Source organism: Cinclus cinclus, chromosome 6 (genome assembly GCF_963662255.1).
Source record: "Cinclus cinclus chromosome 6, bCinCin1.1, whole genome shotgun sequence".
Lineage (NCBI taxonomy): Eukaryota > Metazoa > Chordata > Aves > Passeriformes > Cinclidae > Cinclus > Cinclus cinclus.
In genome coordinates this window covers 5,986,864-6,008,387 of record NC_085051.1, presented here as the reverse complement: position 1 = coordinate 6,008,387, position 21,524 = coordinate 5,986,864, and the positions used below count along the sequence as shown (strand labels likewise).

The window sequence follows — 21,524 nt, the reverse complement described above, 5'->3', positions numbered from 1 at the left end:
GTACACACTCCCACATCCTCTGATGTGATTCCTTAGCTGTAGAATAAATCCAACATTCAAAACTAGGTCTCTTAAGAAGCACAGGCAGCTCTGGCTTTTACATAAAGGATGGGGAGAGAGAAGAGTGACTGGTTTCTCTAGGTTCTTTCAATGGCTTTAAATGAAAGTGTTCATAGCACTAATGCAAGCAGAGGCTTGGGTGACAAGAGACATGGTTATCTGCTCCCTTTGAGGTTTTGGGAGAACGGTATGACAGAGAATGAAGAGAAAAATGTTTAAAGTTTTAAACAGCCCAAGTGACCAACTAAATCTAAGTGCTGCTTAAGTGTCTTGTAGGACACCTACTGTGATGTTAGACTGAAATTCTCATTTCAAATTAATGTCTGAGATACTTTTTTATAACTCATTGCATTTTCACTAGACTTTAAAAAAATTATTATGACCAGTTAATACACTGAAGAGAGCAATTGCCAGCAATCAAAAGAAACTGAAGGCAGTCCTCAGCCAAGGACACAGCTTTTTTCAGCCCAAACATTATGTTAATATGGAAAATGAAGGCTAAGCCAGGACACCGTGTCAAGACTGCACTCCCAGGACACTACTGGGCAGTACTGAGACATGAAAGACAAAATACATAGCTCACAGGGTGAGAAAAAAAGCCTCTATAGTCTTGACAAGTCAGAAATGAGGCAGTTGCAGTACTGAGCCCATGGATAATGTGCATAATGCTCTCTGGGAAAATAAAATGTTATTGCACTGTAAGTAGTCCACCTAAGTAGATAACACAGAAACTTTTAGAAGTGAACTGGCAAAGAGATGGCATAGGAACTGTTTTCCTAATCCCGAGAAGGGCAGCATTGCCCTCTTGTGGTAATAAATGAAAACAACTAATAGCAGGATTTTTAATTTCATGTTTAACTTTCAGTATTCATTTTACTTAGACTCAAAAGAAATCCACATGAGAAAATGAGAACAATTATTACACACATAATAAAATAGCATTCTTGATCTAAGAACACAGGATTTATAAAGTTTTCTATTTTTTCTTATAACTAGTCACAAAATTACTCAATTTTTAAGGACCCATAACACTTACATTTCTTTTTCTGAAAAAGGCACTAAATTCCTAAGCAGTCCAAGAGTCATTAGGAAACAGAAAAGAAATGCTCTCATTGCATATTCAAATACATATATATGACAAACTTTCTACATGAGGACTTGGAGAAAAGTTTAATTGTAGAGCTTGAAATATGCATCAAAACCAACACTTGGGCACCTGAGCTTGCTCAGGCCAGTCATACACAGACAGACATCAGCTGAGCAGACAGCATACACATATTTACTGACTACACATAAGGAGGCCACTTCCAGCTGACAGGAAGTCTTGACAGGAAAGTAATAACACATGCATGGAAAAAAAACAAAATTGGCAAAACTGTAGTGTTCAGAATTGGTTCTTAAGTTTCTTTGTGAATGTTTTCCACATCCATTGTCCCACAATGGCAAAGTACTGCTGAGTTTTCAGATGTAAACAGCAAAAGCCACATGATGAGTAAGTGCCACTTGGCTGCAGAAACTGGCAAGTTATTGGCAGTAAACATCAATCATCTTCTCTTCAGAAGTCATGTGTTATCCAACCTGCCACTAAAGAAACAAAAAACTACAGGTTTGTATGAAGATAAGGAAAAGAAAGGAAAAATCCCAAACCAAACAAACACCATAAGGTTGTCAAGCTACAATAAATCCTCCATTCACCTTTAAATTCCAAATTCACCTTTTATCCCAGCAAGTGATGGACATGCAGTGTATCAGTGGCAACTTACACAAACTCCTGCCTCCTGAGTCATATACAGTAATGAGGGCAAGAGATGAAGGTTTACAAAGTCTGAGTTTCAATGATCAGATACATCTATTGTTTTGGAGAGGTTGCAATTCTTTATTAAACTCTCTGCCTGGCCTTCTGAGGTAAAGTTCACATTAGAGTAGCAATAGTAGTAAACTTCATCCATATTTATGCCAACGTGGTATGTTTCTTTTGTAATGAGAGACACATACATAAATGCAAACCCATCACCCTACTTAGTTCAAATATCTTCTATAAGCTCTGAAGGAAGAGAGACAATCTCAACTGGCACTGAAGAGGGACACTGAGAACAGGGTAACACAGTGATGAGGTCCCCAGTGCTGAGAGACCTTCAAAACTGATGTATCATAGATGTACAGAAGTAGGAAGAAGAGGAGGAGGAAAAAAAAAAAAAAAGCTCTCTGCCATCCCTGCTGTCTGTCCTAGTGATGAATTCTCATTAAGAACACTGCATAATAATGACACATGCTTCCATTTCCATTCCATTTCCTTTCCTCTTGTTTTTTCCTCAAGTTATTCAATCTTCTACATGACAAAACAGGATTTTCACAGTAAATACATGGACAGTTGAATAATATCGTTTCTTTTTAAACTTACTCTCAGTCCTCCTTCTCCTCCAGGACGTGAAGCTGCAACTCTTCTTTCTATTTCTTCCTGTTTCTTTTTCTTCTGCTCTACAGAGTAAGCATTCTTAATACCTCGAGAGGAAGCCTGGGAGAAAAAAGATTTGAGTAAGTTAGCTATTTTTCTGGAGAGAAACTGCAAAGTGCAAATGTTGGCAACACTGTTTTACAAACTGCAGTTTGCATTAAAAGACTGAAGCAATTAGTAATGCAACTGTCATATAAAGGTAGCCTTTTCAGGATATTTCCTCATTCTGTGAAGTCTTAGTCCATAGGTAAGGGAGGGTGTTTTTGTTTCACTTTGTTATGACATCCAGGTGAAGTTAATCCTCAGATGCAGAACCAGTTCCCTTCCCAAAAGTCCACAGATTTTTAATCTGTATTTTTTTTCAGTGTCAGGGCCTACTTTTACCCTCACAAAACCGGGAAGAAAAAGAGCTGTGTTAGGAGTGCTAGCCCAGGCTGTGAAGAAATTCAACTTTTAAACCGTGATCTGTGAGAAATACCCTGCATGACAGTCTACCCTTCAAAATATTACAGGGTGTGTGGGTAGCAGGAGTACCAAATGAAAAATCTGTCATGATCTGCCTGCATCACATCCTTGAGGGAACTGTTTAATGATGATCTAGACTAAATGGCAGGATAATCAGAATTAGAGACAGTTAACACCATGAAAAAGAAACAGAAACAAAAAAAAAAAGAAACTGTTTTTAAAATCAATTCTTATCCAAGTTTGGGCTTATAATAACACAGTAGAAGTTATATGAAAGATGCTAAAATCTACCAAGGCGAAACAGCAGTGTTCTCACCTGAATTTCAAAGTCCTGACAATAAGCTCAATTCTCAGTGGGTTTTAAGACAAATCTTATCACCAAATACCAACCTACTCAGACCATATGTTCTCTGCCTCTTAGGAAACTGGTCTTCCAAATGAGTCAGGTACCCAAACTGTCTGCAGCACCCCAAAAGGAAAAACAACTCACACGACCTCAGGAGGGATAATGAGCAGCTAACAAGAGTGTACAGGAACACACTAAGTAGAAAAGGAAGGACATCTGATCTACTCTCTTGTCCCCTCACAAAGGCAAAACTAAATATGGCTGCTTGCAAGACAACTCTCCATTACCCAACATTCAGAGGCTAAAATGACCTCAAAAACAGTTCTGAAAAATCCTGGTAGATGTTTTATCACTTTGTCTTCTGAGAAAACAGAAAGTAACAGAGAGTGGTACTTCTATTTTTCTCTGTCAGCATAGTAGGTCCCACAAAGCTTCAAGGACACCCACAAGGCTAGTTGCTTCATTTCTCCTTCCTCTCAGGGAAGCTTTATAGAGCTAGCTATTTCCTACAGTTATGCTTAAAATCTCTCTGTGACTGAAACACATTTGTGACTGAAAACAGCATATGGATTGCTTTAAGTACATCGAATGAGACAAAATCTAAGGTTTTAAGGAGTCCAATGCATCACTCAGCTGTTGCTCCAGTAATTTACCAAACTCCCTTCAAACCAGGTCAACATGGTCCCCATGCAATATAGTCAATTCCTAAGTCAATATGTAATGTCACTAACATTCACACAAATAACAATCCTCTCTTCACAGTTCAGCTGTGGTCTCTAAAACACACCATTCAAAATCTACAATAAGTACAGAGTATATGCTGTAAGCCTTTTTTAAGAGGTATGTAAAGGGAAAAAAAAAACAGGCTGGCTGTTCTGCTAGAACATTTGTATCCTACCTCTTCTAACTTTAAAGATATCAAAGCAGTTAAAGCTTGGCAACCTTAAAAAGACAAAAGACTAAGTTAATACTACATCTTTGCTGGAATCTGAGCTGATAAACATGTTCAAACTGTTGCCTTGTTGATAAACAGAACCTGCAAGTGCATACAACCCACATTTTCAAGACAAGTGCACTATCACTTGAAATTGCCACTGCAACAACTGTTTGACCCCTCTGGTTTGAATACTTCTCCATCTCTTGTTTTCAAGTCTTAGACCAAGAAAAAAAATAATGTTGAACTTGCTCTTCCAGTTCTTATGTTGTGTTATAAAGTATTGCAAAATATCTCCCATCCAAACAAGCTCAGTTACTTTGTAATAGTCTTAGAGCACCTACCTAGCTGTAAAATTCTTAATATATATATATATATATATAAAGGTATAAATGTACAACATTAATAATATTAGGAAAGTAGTTAAAGACAATTCCTGCAATCCAAACGTGATACCCAGTGTTACCAGAGAAGCCACAGCTATTCTCCCCATAAACCAATTATCTAAAAATAATTTCAATAAATGACACTTTATCAGGCATTACCTCCATCTGCCTCTTTTCAGCGGCTTCTGCTAGTTGTCTTCTTTTTATTTCCTAGATATAATGTAAGAGACAGTGAAATTCTACTTCAATACAATTTTTGCATTTTTTAAAACGTCTTAATTCTTAAGTACAACTCAAATCTGTGATACTAACTCCCACAAAATGTCAACTTCAAGTCAATTAGCATCATGTTCCTCTGCACTGCCAGCCTGTGAGAACGAAGTGTTTATAGTGACTAATATGCCAGAAGAGCAGCTGCTGACATATATACAGTCAAACCCCACGAGAAATCGCTACTCAGCTGTTCTGCACCTTCACTCAAAAAAAGTCCAGGCTGGGGTGAAACGGCACACAGTGTATGAAACGCCCTTTTAGTCTGGAAAGGGGAATGCTTGCTCTCCCAGGTGAAGCGGGCTCCTTTCCTTCTCCCCCAAGCACTCCTCAGATCAGGGGTACGAAGCACAGAGATGGGCTCTTACTCCCCTAGGAAAAACGCCGTGCAGCAGAGGGTAGTTAGAAGCGAGCATCACTACGCACTGGAGAAAAAAAAAAAGCCCAGCTTTTCCAATTTCTTGTAAAAATGGGGGTCGCGCTGGACACAACTATGCACTAACACGCCTCACGAGAAACCCCCGGTCCCCGTACACCCACCCGAGTGCCCACGCGTGATCCGCGGGGCAGAGCAGCAGCAGGCTCTGGGCCGCCAGGCCCCAAGCTCCGCGGTGCCCCGGGTGCCCTCGGCCCAAGAGCTCTCCCCACCCCGGGCCGGGGGCCGCAGGACGGGCTCCCTTTCCCCGGCACGGCCACTGCCTCCACGGGCACCGTAACAGCCCCGCGGCCTGCCCTCCATGTTGAGGAGAGAAGGTCACCGCCCCCCCCCCGTCCTCCCCCGCGCTAGGCGGCACTGATAAACAACGGGGAAAGGGAGCGGGGAGCGCCCCCGGGGCCGCCTCACACTCACCGGATCGGGAGTCTCCACCACGTCCTTGACGGCGCCCCCCATGCACGGCAAGCACTGCCCCATGGCGAGCGCGGCCGCCCCCAGGGCACGCGGAGGAAGCGGCGGCGGCCCCGCCCACGGCCCCGCGAGCGCCGGCAGGGCCCGCCCCGGGCCGGGACCGGGAGGGGACCGGGGAGGGGACGGGGCCCGCGCTCGTGAGGGGAGTGGAAGGTGCTGGGTGGCGGCGAGGGGAGAGCGGTGCCGTTGGTTTCCCGGCCCCCGCGGGGGTCAGGGCCCGCTGAACATTTCCGACCTGCCCTCCGTTGGCGCTGCCGGACCTCAGGCGGTGGGGCCGGCGCAGATCTAGCTCGGCCCGGGTGGTTTAAGGCGTCCCTTCCTGGCTCTTGGGCCGTTTCTTCCATTTTTTCTTAAAAGAAAAGAAACGACCCTTCTCGTCCTTTTATTTGTCGTAGACTCCAGCATTACCGTATTCAACAACATTTCCTGTATTTGAGTGTTGGTGCATACATTAATCCCCAAGGATTGTGTGAGGAGTGTAAAATGTATTTTACATTAACGATCGTGCAACATCTGCCCAGCTTCTTGTTTTCCTCGGCAATTCTGAGCAAGATATATCTTTTCTACACCCGTGTTCTTGTCCTAGCATTTTTTTTTTCACGACCCTGTGATGTCATACATTATTGTGATGTACGAATTTAAGTTTTTGTGTTTGTTCCCTGCATCTGTAATTTGGCATGGAGTCGTGTGACCGGGGTAGATTCAGAGAGTGGGTTGGGTTGGAAGGGATCTTTATGACCACTTAGTTCCAAACCCCCTCTACCATGGTGAGGGACACCTTCCAGTAGACCAGGTTGCTCCAAGACCCATCCAGCCTGGGCTGGGGCACCCACAGCTTCTCTGAGCAGCCTCTGCCACTGCCTCACTACTGTCACAGTACAGAAGTTCCCCTTAATACCTAATCTAAATCTACCCTCTTTCAGTTTAAAGACATTCCCTCTTCTAAACCAGTCTTACAACTGCACGTTCTTGACTATTGTGCTCTCTTGTATGTATGCACTGAAAAGCGCTTTAAGGTCTCTCTGGGGTCTTCCCTTCTATCGGTTGAACAACTCTCTCAAACTGTCTCTGTACTAGAGGTGCTCCAGCCCTATGAGGGTCTTCATGGCCCCCTCTGGACTCTGCAGCAGGTCCGTGTCCTTCTGATGTTGGGGGCCCCAGAGCCGTGCACTGCTCCTGATGGGCTCTCACAAGGACAGTCACCTCCCTCGACCTGCTCGTCACACTGCTTTTCATGCAGCCCAGGCTGTGGCTGGATTTGTAGGCTGCAGGTGCACATTGCTGGGTCATACTGAGCTTCTCACACCTGCGGCCTTCTCCTGAGGACTCCTCTCAAATCCATTCTTTGCTCAGCTTGTTTGTGCTTGTGACCCATATGCAGCCCCTTGCATCTGGCCTTGAACTTCATGGGGTTCATACAGACCCACTTCTCAAGCCTGTTAGATCATCAGAGGGGGTTACTGAGTTGCTGAACTAAGTACTTAGCAGAAGCCTCAGCATGGTCCTCGGCTTTCTGAACTGGCCGTGAAAAGTCTCACTGTCATAATCAGAGAGTGATGAGGTGCATTAGAAGGTGGAGAAAAGGAGGCTTACCTGCTGCCCTTACTGGAGAGTCTGAGACTGTACGCAGGAGAGCTGTGTTATGGTCCTGGGAGCTGCAGTGGAGGTACTGCAACTGTCCTGCTGCATGGTGTAGTGTGTTAGGAATTAATTTTCTGCTTTGTAATGAAAGCATTTATGCAATAGTTCATTTATAGATATATTTTTTTTATCAAGGTGCTGTTTTGTGGATTAACTGTTCAGTATTTGTCAAGCTTTTGATTAGACCTGAAGGATTGAAGGGTTCTCCATTGCTTGCAGTCACCCATTGGATCCATCAGATTATAATCCCTCAAGATAACTAAAATAGATTTTGCTGCAAATCTGTTAGGATTTAGAGGAAGATTGAAGTGTGCTTAGACAGAAGAAATGGAGAAAGAGAGCACAGCTTTCTGAAGGAAGTATGACTTGGTATTGGATACCTAACAGAAAAGATGAGTTGTTCTTTTAATGTGCTTATATAACTGTTGTGATTTGACACTGGCCAGACACCAGGCACCCACCAGAGTCATGTGCTCACCCCCTGCCCTGCTACAGCTGGGCAGTAGAGAGAGGAAAAAAAATTAACAGAGGGTTGATGAGTGAGATAACAACTGGGAGAAATATTTCAAAGGCAAAACAGGCTCAATTTAAAGTTGCAAAGTCAATCTAAAAGAATCAGAGGAGGATAATGAGAAGTAAAATAAGCCCTTGAAACACCCTCTCCCCCCAGCCCCTCCCTCCTTCCCACCGACAGGTGCAGGGAGACAGGGCATAGGAGTTTTGGTAGTGCATCACTGAGATTTTCTTCCACTGCTCCAGGAGAGGAGTCCTTTCCCTGTGAGGTCACTCCCACTTGACACAGTGCTCCAGGAACCGCTCCACTGTGACTGCTCTCTCACGAGCAGCAGCCCTGCTGCACCTGCTGCAATGTGAATTCCACCCACGGGCACACAGCCCTCCCAAAACTGCTGCAATGGGGGTTTCCCTTTCCATGGGACACAGTCCTCCAAGGACAGGCTGCTCCAGTTAGAAGCAGCAGTCCATTCTGGAAAATGCAAGTTGGGAAACAGCCACACAGCAGGTAATAGCACTGAACCTTAGGCATTGAGAAGCCAAGACAGGTAACATCCACTCAGCTATGGCAAGAAGTAGAGGAGAAGAAAAGGATTATGGGAACTACGACTGGGCTTGACTATGCAAATAGAGACTACATAATGTTCTGTGATGGGCTGGAAGGTTTCTAGAACGTTCCATCATAGTCCATGTAAGTGTGTCCTCAGCCCCAGCTTTTGGGTTTTCTAAAGGAGCTACATAGACCTGTGAAGATTGGACTTCTAGGGAGCAAAGACTTTATATCTTAGGAATAGCTGTGAGCAGGTGCTTTGGTTTATGTTTTATGTTGCGCCCTTGTGCACCCCTTTTTATTTCTCCTTATATTAAAGCTTTCAGTTTCTAGCTCTTCTGTCATTCCGGTCCCTTTATTACTTACCACCTCACCAACACCAACACACCAGGTCTCCCACTGGATCACATCCTACTCCAGGCATCCACCAGCTCTGGCATGGGCACCTCACTCACAAGCTGCAGGTGGCTCTCTGCATTCCTCAAGGATCCCCATGGGCTGTGGGTGGATCTCTGCATTCCCCATGGATCCCCATGGGGTGTGCATGGATCTCTGCATTCCTCATGGATCCCCATGGGCTGTGGGTGGATCTCTGCATTCCCCGTGGATCCCCATGGGCTGTGCATGGATCTCTGCATTCCCCATGGATCCCCATGGGCTGTGCGTGGATCTCTGCATTCCCCGTGGATCCCCATGGGCTGTGGGTGGATCTCTGCATTCCCCGTGGATCCCCATGGGCTGTGGGTGGATCTCTGCACTCCTCATGGATCCCCATGGGCTGTGGGTGGATCTCTGCATTCCCCATGGATCCCCATGGGCTGTGGGTGGATCTCTGCACTCCTCATGGATCCCCATGGGCTGTGGGTGGATCTCTGCATTCCTCATGGATCCCCATGGGCTGTGGGTGGATCTCTGCACTCCTCATGGATCCCCATGGGCTGTGGGTGGATCTCTGCATTCCCCGTGGATCCCCATGGGCTGCAGGGGCACAGCTGCTTCACCATGATCATCACCATGACCTGCAGAGGAATCAGCTCTGGCACCTTGAGAACCTCCTGCCCCTCCCTTCTCCACTGACCTTGGCGTTGCCATATTGTTTTCCATCACATTCTCACCTCCTCTTCCTCCTCTAACTAGAAGAAAAACTGTGTGAATTTGTTTTGATTTTCTTCTTAAGTACATTATCACAGAAGCATTACCAGCCTCTCTAATTGTCCCAGTTTTGGCCAGCAGCATGTCCATCATCAGAGCCATCAGGGATTGGCTCTGCTGGACATGGTGGAAGCTTCCAGCAGCTTCTCACAGGAGCAACCTCTGTTGGCACCACTGCTACCAAAAACAAGGCCATGCAAAAACAATACAATAGCTTTGTCATAAAGTTGTTTATTGAGAAGTAGCAGAAACATGGTAACAATTTTCTGTGTCAGAGGGGCTAGATGTTGAGGAGTTTCAAGGCTGATGATTTTCTTGTTGAAGCTTTAACCTTTCAGTGAAGTCACTTGGATTGAGGTCCTTCAATAGCTGCTTATTTTTGGGATTTCACAGTAGTTCAGTAGTAATAGATGGGGGAGGGGGGTATTTGCTTGTTTTAATGCTTTGTGGGCATTTTTGTTTACTCCTCCCACCCTGCTAAATAGCATTATAGTGATATAACACATTAGTTGTGTAATTAAGTTTAAGGAAACCTTACTTAACATTGTCATTGATAGTAGTAGCTTTGCTTTTAGATAGGGCTGCTAGGCTGAATGGTTTGATTTTTTTATTCATCTGATTAATTATATTTAGTGAGTTTTGAATGTCTGATTTAATGAAAAATGCATATTGAAAATGTCCGTGACCATTCTGCAGGGTTTTAGGAGTGCATTTGAAGATCTGATAATTTGTTATCTATTAATTTGTAACAGTTTAGTTATGCTGACATTTGTGCAAGACTAGTATTGAGCTGTGCCATAATCTGACTTTTATAAATGTTGATTAGTCTCTACCTCTTATCTTCTTGGTATCCAGCAGGTGGTACTATTGACACAAAAACATCCTGTATTTCCCAAATTGATAGCCACACCTTCAATTTACTGTTCTGGTTTGATATTACAGGGAGTTGTATTATTTCTATTGCATATAAATCTGGAAGGATAAATCATGTCTGGCTGATAGTTTATAAAGTTATCATGCCTATTTTATTATTTAAAAAGTAAAACTCATTTGTGATTAAATTATTGTTGCATTTTAACTTGAGACTGTTTAGTTACTTATCATACCTTGTGGTTATTTGAATTTTAGACTTTAGGAATCTTTATTCAAGAAAAGACAAGTGTCCGTAAGAGTGTCCATGGCTCAATTATAGCTGTGGATTGGGAATCAGAAGTTCTTGCTGTACGCAGTTCTTAAAGCAATAAAGACATAGACTGCTTTGCAGGAAAAGCAAAGGAATAGCTTAGTGCCAGGCCATCTGCTGGAAAAGTAACTGCAGCATCTGTGGATGCTTATAAACATCTTTGTGACCCTGATGTTACTCAAAGTTACTAGCCACCAGTTTAAATGTCAGCAGGAAGCAACTGCAGCTCATCAATGCTGTCACTGGTTTCATGGGAGCAGGTGCAGCCCTGAGGGACAGTGATGCGTGTCTGGTGCCTGTTTGCTTGGGTTAGCAAGGCTCTAGGGCTGACACTCTCCACAGCAGCTCCACTCAGTAAGTCCCACTTTGCTGTTCCTTCTCTGGCTGTACGGCTACATGCTACCATCCTTGCTGAGTGGTAGATTAAAAGGGACAATCAATTCCTGTCTGTAAAAGAGTTCTTGTATCTGTGTAAATGCCACTTGCGATACAGGTGAGTATTCTTCCAGAGTCCTGTTGGTTACACACCAGCAGGTCAGGCTGGAAGGGAATGTTTCTGCCTCTGTCCTTGACTCTTAAGGGCCATTTAGGTACTTGTATTGTTTTTGCATGGCCTTGTTTTTGGTAGTGGGGCCACAGAGGTTGCTCCTGTGAGAAGCTGCTGGAAGCTTCCACTATGTCCAGTAGAGCCAATCCCTGATGGCTCTGATGATGGACATGCTGCTGGCCAAAACTGGGACAATTAGAGAGGCTGGTAATGCTTCTGTGATAATATAATTAAGAAGAAGATCAAAATAAATTCACACAGTTTTTCTTCTACTTAGAGAAGAGGAGGAGGAGGAGGTGAGAATATGACAGAAAATATGGCAACGCCAAGGTCAGTGGAGAAGGGAGGGGCAGGAGGTGCTCCAGGTGCCAGAGCCAAGATTCCTCTGCAGGCCATGGTAACGCAGCTGTGCCCCTGCAGCCCATGGGGATCCATGGGGAATGCAGAGATCCATGCACAGCCCATGGGGATCCATGAGGAGTGCAGAGATCCACCTGCAGCCTATGGGGATCCATGGGGGATGCAGAGATCCACCTGCAGCCTATGGGGATCCATGGGGGATGCAGAGATCCACCTGCAGCCCATGGGGATCGTGCCCATGCTGGAGCAGGTGGATACCTGGAGCAGGCTGTGATCCAGTGGGAGACCTGGTGGAGACAGGGGACCCTGCTTCCAGACTGGAGCAGCCTGTCCTTGGACGATTGCACCCCATGGAAAGAGAGACCCACACTGCAGCAATTCTGGGAGGGCTGTGTGCCCGTGGGTGGAATTCACATTGCAGCAGGTGCAGCAGGGCTGCTGCTCGTGAGAGAGCAGTCACAGTGGAGCGGTTCCTGGAGCACTGTGTCAAGTGGGAGTGACCTCACAGGGAAAGGACTCCTCTCCTGGAGCAGTGGAAGAAAATCTCAGTGATGCACTACCAAAACTCCTATGCCCTGTCTCCCTGCACCTGTCGGTGGGAAGGAGGGAGGGGCTGGGGGGAGAGGGTGTTTCAAGGGCTTATTTTACTTCTCATTATCCTCCTCTGATTCTTTTAGATTGACTTTGCAACTTTAAATATGGCCTGTTTTGCCCTTAAAATATTTTTCCCAGTCATTTTCTCACACATGAGATAATTTTTTTTCCCCACTATCTGCTGCCCAGCTGTAGCAGGGGAGGATGAGAAAGTGACTCTGGTGGGTGCCTGGTCCAGTTTCAAACCACAGCAGTACTCTATAAAATATGCATAATTGAGCCAACAAATTCTACTGTACTTCAGGCATGCTGAATAGATTGAAGTTTGTAAATATAACTGCACCACTTAATTAGTGGCTTGTTTTCATTTTCTTCTGTGTTGACTCAGAGTCAGGATTAAAAACACAAAAGAGCCAAATTTTTTGGTGTTCAGATTTGGTTGTTTAATAAATTTTATCTAAAGTGCAGAGAGTTCAGCAACACTTCAAGCTACCAGCTGAAAGTGAGCAAAATGGAGGCCAATCTAGCTAGTTACAAGGTCTTTTAAAGCTAAACACTCAAATAAAGAACACCTATATTACTTATACTTTTGACCCAATAACCATACTCCTGTGACCCACAGTGCAGCACCAACTATCCAGCCAGAAACCACTACCTGAAATCATGACGAAGGAAGAAGATAGAAAAAGACAATACCCAAAATCCTCCATCTTGTCCCATGCCTATTACTGTAGTCTAAAACCTTTGAATTTAAAACCCTTCACCATGTGAAATCACACACTTCTATTCCAATTACACACCTATGACTCCAACTCCATCACCCAAATTTGGAAGCCTTCTCCAAGGCCTCTAGTCAAAAGCAGTGCTCTCCAGGGGGTCAGTGTCAGAAAGCACAGAAAGCTCAAAACTCCCAGATTTCTGGGTTCCAACAGAATCTGGCAATGGTACTTATTTTAGAGCCTCAGCTACTTTGTTCTGGACCCTTTGTTCTTGATGGGATCAAGAGCAGCCATTTGTGTAAAGTCTTCCATCCAAAGCACAATTACTGGAGTCAGGCCCTTAGTATGACCATAAGAAATCAATAAACAATGTGACTGATTATTTTTTCGTAATATTTTATTTATATATGAGGAGGTTGATTCCCAACACAAAGATCATGGAAACTTGAAATATAAGTTTTATGTTCGGTACCTTATAGTACTTCCAGAGGCATTCATGATAGAAAAAAGATAAGGTTCTTTTCTGCTGCTTCCATGTTAGGGTATTTATTATTATGATGAATAGAATGTGGGCCAAGAGAAAAGAGATGGTTGCAGAGGATGAGCACAATTTAGTGACTCAGTATTTTGTGTTGTTCTAGAGAAACTTTCAAGAGTTCCTTTTGTCAAGAACCTTAGATTTGTACCTATCTGGAAACATTTGACAAAGACTTCCAGTTGGTATCTGGTTTTGGACATTTTGGAAAACTGTCACTTAAATCCCTAACTTTAGACAGAAGATACTGTATATGTCCATAGTAGAGTATTAGCAGTGAAATAATAATGAACTTTAATTTTTCCCTCTACATAGATGATATTCAACTCAAAATGTAGGGAGGGACATGGGGTCTGTAAGGAGCAGTTAGATAAATATGTACAATTAATAATTCATGGCAGATTAAATGTACTAATTCTCAAAAAAAAAACTTTGCAAGTTTTTGAGATTTTGTTGAAAAGATGGTTTAAAAAAATTATTTATTATTCAAAATTTCTAACCAGAGGTGAGGAAATACGATGTAGTGCTTAATTCTAGATGACAGATGCAGATATTCATTGTTCACTTAATGGGTTTCCTCAAATTTCTTTTTACATTTTAGCATAGAGGTTACTGTGAATGTCAAACTGCAATCCAAGCTCTGTAAGGTCTCTGAGACTACAGTTTTTGTTGAGAACCATGAAAACTGAGCTCTTTTAAAAGCTATTAACTTGCTTCACAAACTTTCAGCTAATCTTCATAGTTTTCCTTCCTCAGCAATTAATCCTTTTCTATTAGTTTCAGATCTTTCTTCATAGATTGTCACTGCCGCACAGAAACAAAACAGCTTTACAAGATTAAGGATGTTGCTAGTTGGTGACTGAAAATATGCACACTAAATACAAGCCTTTTGTCTATAGCTTTTCCTTATGTGCAGAAAAGCTATGTATGAAGCATTGGAATGTCTGGAAAAAATCAGTGTAAAACTCAGTAGCATGATATCCTTGAATAAAATCTATACAAGCATATAATGATAAACTCTGAATCCTCATGAAGCTCCCTCCTCTACCTAAACCAAAGAATGCTTATAGGTGCTTTGCTGAGCATGTTCATAAGATGCTTTTGTCAGTCCAGAATAGACAGTAATTAGGGACTGCAAAAAGAACATCTGTTTACAGTTACCATATCTAAGCATAAATTTGCTTCATGAAATAGCTTCTGTTTGAGTACAAAGGCAGTTAAAACCAAGAGGAAGATTTCACTGCTTTTCAAGGTCAGTTTGCACTCTGCTTGCCTTTGTGCTGCTACACAGTCTGAAAAATCACTCTGTGTACTAGATTCCTTTCCAAGCCATATAGCAATGTATGTGCTTCCTCTCTCAAGCATCTTAACAGAGGTAGACTTGGAGATATTTGGTATAAAATGAATTCTAAAACAACTAAAATTTTTCCCACAACTGGATGAGAATGGGAGCAGATGCTTCTTGGCCTTTGTAGATTCTGTTTGATTTCTGCAGGCACCTGATATTCTCTAGCCCTGTCTGGGGCACCACTTTCCTATCTTGGATATGGAAAGGAATTGAGCTCTTGCACATCTTGCTTCTGCATGTCAAATAACCCTCACCAGTTTGACACAGGTGTTTACAGTCTGTTCCGTGCTATGAAGTCTGGATTCCAAGCGACTGGTACAGTTATAAAGCACCCTATTAAAAAATATATTCTGGCTGAAATTTTGTCCTGCTCAAAAATGCCTTGATACTGCTGCTCTAACACTGGTTCTTTTTCTGCTGGTTGACCATGCACTAATATGGGTCACTCTGAAGAGTTGCATCTTTAGACTTAAGAAATGTTTTGGCCCTTGCCAAACACAGTGGCATAGAAAAAGTGGGCTGTGAGAGCAGGGACATCTTACAGAGTCTTCTACAAGTCTCTTGTATTTTCATACATAGGTGTACTGTTTGTGTGTGTTTACATTGTTGGGTTTTTTTAATAAAAAACTCATTCATTTTCCTATTGGGGAACACTTGGATTCACTCACATGTTTTAAATCAGTGTTACAGGGATGGGAGGAAACTAAAAAAGGGAAGGACACAGGCATTTCTTTTTCTTTCATCCTGGAAATGTGACTTAAAAATTAAACCTTTACCATAAGACAAAAGCATTACACACTTTCTCTACCAAAAGAAAGCATCACAAAAAAAATCTACCACTTTTCCACTTTTCTCTCTTTTTTTTTTTTTTTTTTTTTGTGTAGACTATCAGACTAGATCTTAAGGATAAAACTTTTAATGATATATAAATTAATCTGCCACCATGGGTGTATGTTCTGACATGTATAAGAAATGTATGGTAATTTGTGATTCCGTGAACATACCAATACTTCTTTCCCTCAGCTGTGTCCTTGAAACAAGAAAAGAACATACCTAAACTTTGCCTAGACACATGGACTATATCTAGTGATAAATACATGAGTAATGATTTTAGGATTTCATTTACAGTGAAATGCCACATCATAGTCAAATAAATAGAGAATAGAAATTGGAAAACTAAAGGTAAAAATCAATTATATTACATGATAATGAAGTTCTAACAATTAAATTGCCAGAGTTATATGGAAAAAACAAGAACATTTGACGCACTGTTAGAACAAATACAATTCTGGTATGTCGGTTAACAGTACCTGAACTATGTAATACTTTTATTTTTCAATTTGAAATAGCATAATTTGAAGATAAATTTCATAAAATTCCATAAAACTTTTGCTTTCCTTGTGACTGACTATATTTGGTGAAGGCTCTAGGAATGATTCAATAGAAATCATCACACAGGCCATATAGGTTTCATCCTATTAACCATAGTGAAAATCAGGAAATAAGTGAAAATGTGGTTAACTTCCAGAATAATCTTACGCATTGTGTTGCCAATAAATCTTGTTGCAGTAAATTATCTTTATTCACTGGCGTTTCTAAAAATGGTTACTATATTATATAATTCTAGAATTCTATAATTATGTAATTATAGAATTAATATAGGTTGGAAATTTTAATTGGAATAGAAATGGGTCATAGTGTTCTTCAGAAATATAACTAATTGTCTTGAGATTTTTACAGAATGAAATATAACTGATTTGTTATGGCTGTGCATCCTGCAGATTTACATGATAATTCATCTGAGATATTTGGGGCTTTACTTTTTTTACAACTCCTCTTATTTTTCTTTTCATTGAAGATGTAAATACAATGCAAACCTCATTTATCAAATTTGTGAATTTCTGGATTAACAGGAACTGTTAACTGATTTGCAGAGCTTATTTTGAGAGCTATTAAATTTCACCTCTTTCCTCATTCTTGATTAAATAGTGATTTTTAGGGTTACTGCATAATTTAAATTCTTTCCAGTGTAGAAATCATTGTTTTGGAGACTTTCTATGAATTGTAGCAGAACCAGTGCTGCATTTTCATTTAGTTGTAATTTTTCACTGAAAAGGAGTTGCAGTGCATGGGTTGCTGGCTGAGCTAGTGATGGCAAGATGTCCATGAGTGCCCAAGGCCCTCATTTCAGGTGAGAGTGTTCTCAAAGTACATGACCGCCTCATCCAGATGTCATAAGGCTCTAAAACATAAAAGTAATTATAATATTTCAAGTCAATATCAGCATACTCTTTGCACTGAGGCAAATCTCCATTCTGTTATGCTTTTATCATTAAAAGAGTGTTGTTTCTTTGCCAGAAAAGCTGCAGAGGCTTGGTGAAAGCTAGAGGCCAGGGGAAGCTACGTGGAGTCTTCCCACCTGTAACAGCACTTCCTTTTCAATGCTAGTAATTCTTGAGAGTGTAATGTAGCCTTTCTAACTAAAAAATACTTATTTCATTTCTTATTTCAGATACTATTTCCAATGTATCTTCCAATGCATCGTAGTATTTCAGCATATGAATAGCCCCAGTGACTGCAGATCAGGACTCACAATAAGACATCTGTCAAGAAAATATGCTTACTGATAATTGAAGTATTGTACTCGGATTCAGATGTGAATTCTCTTGATACTATGCATTGATTTAGAACAAATGGATTATATTTATCTCTTTTACTTAGCACTGTATCCAACGACAGGAATGCTTAATACCTCCATTACATGACTTTAGTGCCTGCATCCTTTCAAACCCTGGGGCTGCAAACAGTCTTGCTTCTGGACTGCCCTGTGCTTCCTTGTCCTGTAATTATCTTGGCAATTCTGCCATGGTAAGGAAGAGAGGACATGGTTCTTTATGCAAGTCTTCAGTGTTTTGAAAGAAGGCTCAAGAGCTGTATACTAAATGTTACAGCTGTAACACTGGATGAACATACCTGCAGACATGTATCATTGAACCAGGAATTTGAAAAATTCCAAGTACTTCAGGTTTCTTTGAGCCAAGGATTCATTCTTTTCAGAGCATCTATCATTTCGTACTTGAATCTGCAGGGGGCAGTCAACCAAGTAGGCTGCACTGCTTCACAGCTGAATTACTTCATTTTAATGGAAATCACCTGCGACTACAGAGGCAAGGCATTTGCTTAGCATTTAGTATTTCAGACTGAGTATTTTGGCCTTCTGCTGTGTTCCTCCATTGCTCTCCCTCAGCAAAAGGCAAGAATAGATAAAAAGGCTCTTTTCTTCTGGGTGTCTGTGGGAGTTCTCTGGATGGTGCACGTTAGCCTTCACTTCTCACGTATGGCTGGCTGATGGCATTAGCTATATAGATATATGAGTGATATTCCACTGTAGCAAGTTTTTGCCCCATGCAGATTTTTTTAAATTTACAGCCCCAGCAGCACATCTCTCCTGATTAATCAGTTTCTTCTGTAACTGTTCTTGCTATTATTCAACCCTCCACTATTATAATTTTTATGTGAGGAGAAAAAAGAAAATGTTACTCTCCCTCTGCCTAGTAGAAACCTTTGGAATAGTCTCTTTCTTATGTAACTCTGTGCCTGACAGCTGCTGGGTTTCTATCCTCCTTTGCTGGGGTGTAGTTAATCAGTTTAAAAGGTTGGTGGTGACATGGTTTTATTAAGAGTTGTGGAGTTGTGAGTTAGCATATGAGGCTCTTGAGAGTCTGTGGCAAACCTTGATGTGGTTACTTCTTTCAGCAGCTCATTTCTTGGTTGTATTTGTGGAATTATTTTTTGTACTTCAAGAATATCCCTAGAAACCCCACAATTCCTGGACAAGAAAGGTGAGTCTTATAGTGAATGTGGAGACCTGCTTTTCCAAACACTGCACTAAAACGCATGCTGAAATTACTTTTCTTTGCCTATGTATGGTGTAGATATATCCCACCTCTTCCTGTGAATCCAGTGTTGTTAATTTGGTTGTTGTTCAGCTGGTTCTATCAAAAAAACTGAAACAGCTTGTCAGAGTGACAGCTGTCTCATGCTGATAAACTTCAGCTTGACAAATGCTGCTTGTTTTGCATTCAAAAGTCAGAGCAGGAATAACTACAAAGGTCTGTGATATTTTGTTCCATTGCAAGTTGTTGTTTTTTTTTTTTTTTAATTATACTGCTGTTGTATTGAACAATACAAGCTTGCAATCATTGCTGGTCTGTGTGTTGTGTGCCTGCAGAATTGATTTTCACATGTTGAAGCTTTTCTCTATGCATTCTGTGCTCATGCAGATTTTCAGTCTTTTTCTGGTTTTAGGCAGGTAAATCCTATACAGTAGCCTTATGCTTAAATGTGAATGCCAAATCCTTGAACTGTTATTCAGCTAAAATCAGTAAGGCAAAACTTGTAGCCATCATTCAGTGAAAGACTTGCTTATTTGAGTCTGGATCCAGCTCTGTGTTAATTTTCATTCAGTAGATGTACATCCCCTACTTTCTTCCTCCCAAAGGAAATCTGTCTGCTTGTCTGTTCCAGAGGCTGTGAAATATTGACAGGTTTCAAAACTAAATGTGTTAGCCTTTCTGACATATTCCCATAGCATTCTCTGAAACCAGCCAGCTCTGTGCCACAAAAACTGCCTTCATGAAATAAAGGCTGCAATGAGACAGTTCCCAAAGTGCTACCTATGCATGTTCATTAATGTTGGAGACTGCAGAGCCTGCACCTCGGGCTTATTTTGCCACTTCCAGAAAAGTAGGGGAAATGTCAGACCTGTGAGCCTGCAGGTCTTTTCTTTCTGCTATGAATGCCATGCTGGTGGTCATCCATTAAGTGATTCTTGGGGCTGTCCTGTGTAAGACCAGGACTTGGACTTTGATCATCGTGGCAGGTCACTTCCAATGCAGCATATTCTGTGATTCTCTGGAAAGAGATAAGGAACTGTGGTGGGAAGGACCCTCTTGTACCTGACTCTGCATTGGTTCTGGAGGAACATATGCATCCAGTTTTAAAGTTTTGATGGAGGATTTGGACTTGGTAATCAAAAAGGCAGGAATTTTGTTTTGAGAGAAAAAAATGAAGTGTGGTCATTACATGTCTGACATCACTCAGATGCCTGTATCTAACACAGTCAAAGAATTGTTTAGGTTGGAAGGGATCTTTAAAGCTATTTTACTTTTATCCTCCTGCTGTGGCCAGGGACACCTTCCACTAGATCAGGTTGCTCAGTGATAATGTGTTTTGTGTGTGAACTGTTAGCCCAGGCTTGTGGTGATGGCACAGAGCATTTACCTTGTGATTCTTGGCCTTGGCTGTGGGACCTGCACGGCTCAGGCATTGTAAGCTGTCATGAGATGAAATCAGTTGCAAGTTGAAGGTTTGCAAGTGCTAATATCTGCTGCCTTATCTTTGGTTAGCTGCCACTACTTCTTCTATAAGGAAGTTAATTGTTCATGTTATAGATGTTTTGGTAATTTTGTTAAGAGACCATATACCCAGGACCTTCTACTGCTGCAGTAGTAATAGATTTGGCATGACATAATTTAATTATGCAGTGCCTGGCTGGTCCATTGCATTTTCAAAGCTGTCAAAATAGCATCATTTTGGAGATTCCCTACCTCAGCTGTAATATTATTTAGTTCAATTGCCCCGTTCCTGCTGCCTTTAAAAGACTAGGTCTAGTGTATCCATTAGGAGGGGAAATTGTGCTAGAAAATATATTAACTCTGCTGGTGAATGAACAGTTCATTAAACTTTCAAAGTATTCAAAGCATTCAAGAGCCTGGGGCAATCGTAATAGTTGAAGTTGCAAATGGCCTCCAGCTCTACAGCATTTAGAAGGCGTTATTTAGGAGTACTGCTTGCAGGGGTTTAGTTTTTAAGTCATCATTTGGTGATGAATTTTTTTTTTTAACATTCTAGCTTCTATTCAACAAATGTGTAAATTTATTCAAGTATACTTTTTGAGGAAGGAGCAGTTGTACCATCATGCCTCAATATATTAATGTACTTTCATGCATCAGAGTCTAAAAACATGAAAATGCCACAAAGCAGATTGTGTGTATTTCTGGTCTGCCTGGTAGCAGAAAGGGGAAATCTTTGAAAAGACTGTTTTTTTTTTTTTTTTCTGAGACTAATAGCTAAATGCTACAGATTTTCAGAGCTCACTTTAAAAAAAAACTGATCTAATTGAGGGCGTATTCTTTCTGGTGTTTTGGTATTTTTTAAGGGAGAACTTGATTTTTGAGTTTTGTCTGTGTTTGTATTCATGGTCATTGGAAATGTGAAGGAAGCATGTAATACTTTGAGAGCATTTTACAGTAAAAATTCATTTATAATGCGGTATGCGGGCGTAGATAATAATGAATATAAAAAATTGGAGTTCTGGAAATAATACAGCTGAGATTATTGTGATAGCTCCCTGAAGAAATTAGCTCAATTTGAAGAAATTGAATGAGTGATGTATATCTGTGGCTAGACTGATGCTGTGTCTCATGCTATCTGTCATGGCATGTTCTTTGCTTCATAGAAAAGGAACTTTGAGCCTGTCTGAGAAATCCTGCTAAAT

The 21,524-nt window shown here is 41.6% G+C and overlaps 1 protein-coding gene across 1 annotated transcript; it reads right to left on the bottom strand.

Moving 5' to 3' along the window:
* Nucleotides 1-888: 888 nt before the first annotated feature.
* On the bottom strand, nucleotides 889-5,866 carry SVIP (small VCP interacting protein). The gene is made up of 4 exons (XM_062494766.1): nucleotides 5,767-5,866; nucleotides 4,806-4,856; nucleotides 2,462-2,575; nucleotides 889-1,644 (listed from the first exon to the last, which is right to left on the bottom strand). Exons 1-4 carry the CDS (start codon nucleotides 5,827-5,829, stop codon nucleotides 1,630-1,632), a joined length of 243 nt encoding a protein of 80 aa, XP_062350750.1. The 5' UTR covers nucleotides 5,830-5,866; the 3' UTR covers nucleotides 889-1,629.
* Between the last annotated feature and the right edge of the window lie 15,658 nt (nucleotides 5,867-21,524).

Coding starts and splice junctions, on each gene's coding strand:
- SVIP (XM_062494766.1), bottom strand. CDS start 5,829: ATGGGGCAGTGCTTGCCGTGCATGGGGGGCGCCGTCAAGGACGTGGTG. Junction 4,857..5,766: donor TGGTGGAGACTCCCGATCCG/GTGAGTGTGAGG, acceptor CATTATATCTAG/GAAATAAAAAGAAGACAACT. Junction 2,576..4,805: donor CTGAAAAGAGGCAGATGGAG/GTAATGCCTGAT, acceptor TTTTTCTCCCAG/GCTTCCTCTCGAGGTATTAA.